Source organism: Babylonia areolata, chromosome 1 (assembly GCF_041734735.1).
Source record: "Babylonia areolata isolate BAREFJ2019XMU chromosome 1, ASM4173473v1, whole genome shotgun sequence".
Taxonomy (NCBI): Eukaryota; Metazoa; Mollusca; class Gastropoda; order Neogastropoda; family Buccinidae; genus Babylonia; species Babylonia areolata.
In genome coordinates this window covers 19,651,269-19,658,447 of record NC_134876.1, presented here as the reverse complement: position 1 = coordinate 19,658,447, position 7,179 = coordinate 19,651,269, and the positions used below count along the sequence as shown (strand labels likewise).

General features: G+C 46.4%; 1 protein-coding gene across 1 annotated transcript in view; it reads right to left on the bottom strand.

Moving 5' to 3' along the window:
• Positions 1–885: 885 nt before the first annotated feature.
• The window catches only part of LOC143291470 (high-affinity choline transporter 1-like), a 42,342-nt gene continuing 36,048 nt past the window's right edge, over positions 886–7,179 (bottom strand). Inside the window, exons 5-8 of the mRNA XM_076601349.1 lie at positions 7,086–7,179; positions 5,449–5,578; positions 3,011–3,228; positions 886–1,584 (exon numbers count right to left, since the gene is read on the bottom strand). The exon at positions 7,086–7,179 is cut by the window's right edge and continues 59 nt beyond it. Coding sequence (XP_076457464.1) covers positions 949–1,584; positions 3,011–3,228; positions 5,449–5,578; positions 7,086–7,179 — 1,078 coding nt within the window. The 3' untranslated portion in view covers positions 886–948. The remainder of the gene's footprint in view (positions 1,585–3,010; positions 3,229–5,448; positions 5,579–7,085) is intronic.

Sequence of the window (7,179 nt, the reverse complement as noted above, 5' to 3'; positions counted from 1 at the left end):
ATTTCGCAACCTGTATTTTTTGTGTCTTTACTGTCCGCCGGTTTGATAATCTCACAGTCGATTGTGTCACTGGCTAGTAATGGTGAAATGTTGTCTGTGACAATGGCAAACCAGGAAAAATCAATTACCGAAACCATAAGTTAAAAATTACACAAAAAAAAGAAAACCAAGAAAAAAAACCCACAAATCACGTACGCCTTTCACAACTGTTACTATGAATAATGATTTCATGCCGCACACACACACACACACACACACACACACGCGCGCGCGCGCGCGCGCGCGCGCGCTCGTATATTCTTGGGCATTATTACTCTTTACTCTTTCGCTATATTGTTTGGCATACTGAAGCCACGCTCTAAATGCGCTTTATCATTCTACCATGCAAAACAAACCCATCTGTATCTTTTCTTCAGGCCGCTTTCTTGTGTGTTTTTTTTCCTCACTTTCTCCTTGTCTTCGTCCTTCCTCTCTTCCAGACTCCTTCATCCTTCTCTTTCTCCTTCTCCATTTTTATCATCATCTTTACCCTCCCTTTCTGTCTCAGTTCTTCGTCTTCATCTTCCTTTTTCTTCCTCTTCCCTTTACATCTTCTCCTGTTTAGCCATCTGCGCATTCACAGATAGATTCATGAGCATCCCCCCCCCCCCACCCCACCACCACCCTCCCCCCATCCCCCAGCTGGATGACAACGATGGTCATCATCGATCTCTCGATGGACACACACCACATCTTCTCCACCCCCACACCTTCAATGTTTCGTCCCCCTAAAGCACCATCACCTTCAACGTCAAATCCAGGCAGTTCAAAACAACTAGCAGTGACACAAACACACACACACACATGGGAAGCAGCGAAACGCTGAACTACGGTGACGCTCAGTACAGCTGGAGGAAGGACTGACTGTCAGGTCGGTTCTGTGGCCCGCGGGAGGCCTGTCAGACGACATCAGGGACTGGACACGGACAGTTTGTGGCTCAGCTTGGGCTTCTCCTCTATGCTGTCGTAGCCGTGGTCCCCGATGAGGTCCTCCTGGGAGAACTTCAAGGCCGGGTTCACCTTGCCGCTGGCCTCCTTCCCGAAGGGAGTGATGGTGGTGTGCTCCGTCACGCTGTCCCTGGGCGCCAGGACGATGTTCTCGTCAGGGATGTTGACCACACACATGAAGATGTCGTAGCGCCTCGGCAGCAGCCCCGCCTCGAAGACGTACTTGAGCGGCAGCGAGACGGCGACGATGGTGCCGAGCGACATGAACATGGAGAAGCTCTTGTAGGGGAACAGCTGCAGCTTCTCCTCTTCGTCGTACAGCGGGTACCTGATGATGGGCTCCAGGTTCATGGACGGCTCCCCGCCACCCAGACGGAAGAACAGCCCCACGATGTACCCTGCCAGCGACCCGTAGGTGTTGGTGTCTTTCAGGTAGATGACGCAGACGAGCTGCGGGAAGATGATGATGTAGACGAAGTCGGCGCACAGGAACCAGAGCTCGTAGATGGAGGACACGGTGAGGGCGGTGGCCAGGGCCATGGCGCTGACCCCGAAGACCGCCGCCCGCATCACCCAGATGATCTCTATCTCTGAGGCCTGCCGCAGCCACAGTGCGTGTTATCGTCATCATCTTCTTTTTGTTCATGTTGATGATCACGATGATGATGATGATGATGATGATGATGACGAGGAGGAGGAGGAGGAGGAGAAGGAGGAGGAGGGAGAAGACTATATCATGATGATAATGATGATGATGATGAGGAGGAGGAGGAGGAGGAGAAGGAGGAGGAGGGAGAAGAATATATCATGATGATAATGATGACGATGAGGAGGAGGAGGAGGAGGAGAAGGAGGAGGAGGAGGGAGAAGAATATATTATGATGATGATGATGATGATGAAGGTGGTGGTGGTGGTGGTGGTGATTAGTAGCCGTAGTAGTAATAGTAGAAGCAGCAACAGCAGTTCTAACAGTGTTAGCAGTTGTTGCAGTTGCAAATAGTACAACAGTGTTATCAGTAGCAGTATTAGCAACAACAGCAGCAACAGTAATAGCAATAGCAGTGGTGGTGGTAGCAGCAACAGCAGCAGTAATAGTAGTAGCCGCAGTAGTAGTAGTGGCAGAAGCCGTAGCAGCAGTAATGGTAGCAGCAGCAGCAGCAGCAGCAGCAGCAGTAGCAGTAGTAGTAGTAGTAGTAGTAGTAGTAACAGCAGCAGCATCAGTAGTTGTATCAACAGCAGCAGTTTCATAATCATCAGCAACAGAATGATAGCAATTAGCAGGAGTAGACGCAACAGCAGTAGTCATTAATTCTATGGTTATCAGCAACGGGAGTATCGGGTATTGGCTGCAGCTGAAACAGAAGTGATGACAGAAGTGGCTTGCAACATCTATGTAGATATAATGGTTACAATCGCAGTGGCTGTGATCGTCACCGTCGACATTAACATCATCATCATCATTCATTTTGGAAGTGTTGCTGCCGCTGTCGTTGCTGTTACAGATGCTGCTACTACTGTTGCTGTTGCTACTTTTATGAATTCTGCTGCTGCTCCCTTTTGTTCAGTCTGCTGTTACCATCGCAGTCGCTCGTCTGTTTTTTTTTTGCTGTAGCTTCTTATATATAACCGTCACTCCACCGCCCGCCCCTCTCTCTCTCTCTCTCTGTTTCTGTCTCTGTCTCTCATACATACAGACACACAAACAATCATTCACATACATCCCCCCCCCTCTCTCTCTCTCTCACACACACACACAAACACACACACACATTCCATCACCATCCCACCAGAACCAAAGTGCAACAACTCCAACCCACACCCACACCTTCAAAAAAAAAAGAAGAAGAATAAATTCATATATAAACAAATAGATAAATAAAAAAACGAAACATTCATAAATTTTCACAAATCACCAACGCCCCCCCCCCTCACCCCCTACCACCCATCCCCCAAACCCCCCACCTGTCCCTCCCTACCCCTTCCACCCCCTCTCCCACCCCCCACACCCCATCTTCACCTCACCTTCTGCCTCAAAATCAGCTTGTAGATGTTGCGAGCGAACATGGCCGAGGCGGACAGGATGGAGGAATCAGCGGAAGACATGACGGCCGCTGACACGGCGCCCAGGCCGAGGAAGGAGATGATGGGGGGGCAGAGGAACTGCAGGCACATGGGCAGGATCAGGTTCAGCCGCTCGTCAGGGATGGGGATGAGGCCGTCGTACTCCGTGGCGTTCCAGTCTGTTGGGTGGGACACAGGAAAGGGGAGAGGGAAGGTGGCAGAGTGGATGTCGTGTGGGACACAGGAAAAGGGGGGGGGGGGGAGTGGATGTCGTGTGGGACACAGTAAAAGGGAGGGGGGGGGGCAGAGTGGATGTCGTGTGGGACACAGGAAAAGGGGGGAGGGGCAGAGTGGATGTCGTGTGGGACACAGGAAAAGGGGGGGGGGGGCAGAGTGGATGTCGTGTGGGACACAGGAAAGGGGTGGAAGGTGACAGAATGGATGTCGTGTGGGACACAGGAAAGGGGCGGGGGGGTGGGGGGGTGGGGGGGGGCAGAGTGGATGTCGTGTGGGACACAGGAAAGGGGTGGAAGGTGGCAGAGTGGATGTCGTGTGGGACACAGGAAAAAGGGGGGGGGAGGTGGCAGAGTGGATGTCGTGTGGGACACAGGAAAGGGTGGAAGGTGGCAGAGTGGATGTCGTGTGGGACACAGGAAAGGGGTGGAAGGTGGCAGAGTGGATGTCGTGTGGGACACAGGAAAGGGGGGGGGGAAGGTGGCAGAGTGGATGTCGTGTGGGACACAGGAAAGGGTGGAAGGTGGCAGAGTGGATGTCGTGTGGGACACAGGAAGCGAGTGAAGGCGGCAGAATGGATGAGACGCTCACTCATCTGCCGATACAGTGTCCGTAGAGGGTCTGGGTTCGAATCTCGCTCTCGCCATTTCCCTTACAAGTTTGACTGGAAAATCAAGCTGAGCGTCTAGTCATTCGGATGAGACGATAAACCGAGTTCCCGTGTGCAGCTCGCACTTGGCTCATTGTAAAAGAAACCCATGGCAACATGAAGTGTTGTCCCCTGGCAATTTTTTTTTTTAATAGAAGAAATCCACTCTGATAAGTACACAAATATATGTGCATGCACCCTAGGGCTGACGAGCACAATGGGTTTTGCTGCTGTCAGGCATCTGTCTGGTAGATGTGGTGTAGCGTATATTGATTTGTCCGAACGCAGTGATATCTCTTTGAGAAACTAAAACTGAAACTGTGCGGGACACAAAAAAGGATAACTGCATCGTTCGCGACTCTCTGCGGTGTTGATTTTGTTTGATTATTTTGATATCATTTTATATTGGTGTCTTATACAAACGTACAGAAGGCTGTAAAGTCCTCAGGGCTGCATCGTTCGCAACTTACTGTGGTGTTGGTGGTGGTGGTTGTGTTTGAGTTTCCTTATTTGGTCGATTTCATTTCATATCAATGCTTTTACATAAACTTAGGGAAGCCTCTGAAGTCCTCGTGGCTGCATCGTTCGCAACTTACTGTGGTTGTGGTAATGTTTTATTTTGTTGAATTATTCTATTTCATTTTACATCAGCGTTTTCGTACAGAAGTCTCTCGAGTGCCTGACCAGTGCTTTAGTTCACGAGAAAGTCAGGCATCTGGTCTTTTTCTCTTCCTTTTTGTTTTGAGCAGATGTAGCATTGCGTATAAGAATTAGTCCGCGCACTGTGACACCTCCTTGAAACTGACAACTGTGGCGGAGACCATGCAAGAAATGAAACAGCTGTCTTCATGCCATGTGATACAGTGAAGATGTGTATCTTTGCAATAAAATTAAATTTGTAAACACATGTCACATAAAATATAATGTTGATCAAACTTATGTTGAAAACATGTTAAGGTGGTCATCCGTAAATAGATCTATGTTTTAAAGATATTTAACGAAGTGCGCGATTGAATCTATATATAAGTCGGACATCAAAGAAACTTACATAAAAAAACATGAAGGTTTTTTTGTTTGTTTGTTTTTTGTTTTTTGAAAAATTATTTCAACTCTTAATTATTTCATCCCAAAGAATGCCCACATGCAATGGACGAAAACAGAGAGAGAGAGAGAGAGAGAGAGAGAGAGAGAGAGAGAGAGAGAGAGAGAGAGAGAGAGAGAGAGAGAGAGAGAGAGAGAGAGAGAGATACAGACAGAGACAGAGAGACAGAGAGAGAGAGAGAAACGGACAGACAGACAGAGACAGAGGGAGAGAGATAGAGAGGGAGACAGACAGAGAGAGATAGAGGCACAGAGAGAGAGATAGAGAGACAGAGACAGACAGACAGACAGAGACAAGAGAGACAGAGACAGAGCATGTTTATTAACTATCATTTCAGAGGAATCCTGAACAGCAGATGCCACCAAAACCTTACTGTATAAAACACCAAAGCCCAACAGTCTCCAAAACACTCACTAGTTTCAGCAGCCACGGCTCCGAAGAGCATAGCCGGCAATGCCATGACGATACAGCCCACTGCAGCAATGTAGGACAGCAGCTGGGCTTTGGCAGCTGACTTGGCTGACAGCACGCGCTGAAAATACACCTGGAAAACCCCACAACAACAATCATAACTTCTCTCAACAAACACTAAAGAGTGGTAACTCTCTCCATACACAAGGTACACAACTTGAAGTCACTGCAGCTCATTCTACCGATTCTGCTAGCACACAGGTAAAGGCAAATGAAAGGTACATTGGAACAAACCAAGACAAGGAATTTCTAGGCTTGTATAAGCGTTGATCTGTGTGTGTGCCCCCAGAATTTCGGAATATTTCATTTTGTATAAATTATTTCGATGATGATGAACAGTGATAGGTTGATGACAATGCTGCTGTGGGTGACCATTTAGGTTTGGAACTACTTGACAGGGGGCTGCACTTCCATGTCATATCCCGGTGTAACGTCCGAAATCGTCCCCCCCTCCAACTCCCCCCCCCCCCCACTTCAGTAGGACCTCCGGGAATTTCATCAGTGTCCTAAATCGTTCACCAGGGGACTAGGCAGTGTCCACCGGGGGACATTCTGGAACACCCACTCCCCACCCCCCTTGCTGTTTCGGTTCCCGACCCACATTCGAAAATCTGCCCAAAAGTAGCCTGGACTGGGCACGTTGTGGTTAGTAATAGTCAAGCAGTAGACAGCAGTGTTCAGTTAAGGGTAAAATCCTGTCAATAATGATAATATTTCATAATCATCACAAACTTATGTAATTTAAACACTGTTAGTTAGTGATCAGGAATGGTCAGGAATGGGTCAAAACCCCGTCACGACATCATTATGCACAATCGTGAAGTAAACAATAGGTTATCTGATGATTGTTTTTCCAGTGTCCATGCGCAACTTACGCCAATGAAAAAAACAAGAACAAAACAACCCAACTCATAAAGATCTAGTTCTGTATAATGATAATTTAAAAAAAGCGGTTTTCTGATTGCCAAATCACGATAAAGAGAAATGCACCAATGAGTCTTTTGTCCTAAGATCTTGCTAGTCATTATCTCTGCAACTCATGCAACTCAAACAGAGGACCAAAAAACTCATTGATTGCTTAATCATCAGTCCCTTAGTTATTAGAACCCAGGCTGACATGAATCTATTTTTTGTACTTATTTATTTCTTTATCTACTTATTCATTCATTTATCTATTTATTTATTTGTGTTTTTTTTCTATTTACTTATCTATTTATTTACTTATCATTCATTTTGTTATTTACTTATTTATTTATTCATTGTTTGACTATCTGTTTATCGTTTTGATTATTTATTGAATTATAGTTTTGATTATTTATTAATCTATCTATTTATTTTATTATTTATTGAATAATAGTTTTGGTTATTTATTAATCTATCTATTTATCACTGATTGATTGATTGATTAATTGATTAACTTATTATCTATGTATCTTTTCATTACCTCATTATGAATTATTATACTAATAATGATGATGATGATGATGATGATTATGATCATTATCTTTATCATCATTATTAAAAATAATATTTTTTGCTGTTCCCAACATCCGCGCCATTTTCAGGCTGCTATCCATTACCTGCCAGGGGATGCCACCGAAGATGAGGACGAGGTAGCAGTCGATGTAGTATCCGGCGTGGTAGGGCTCCACGGTCTTGATCCACAGCTCTGTG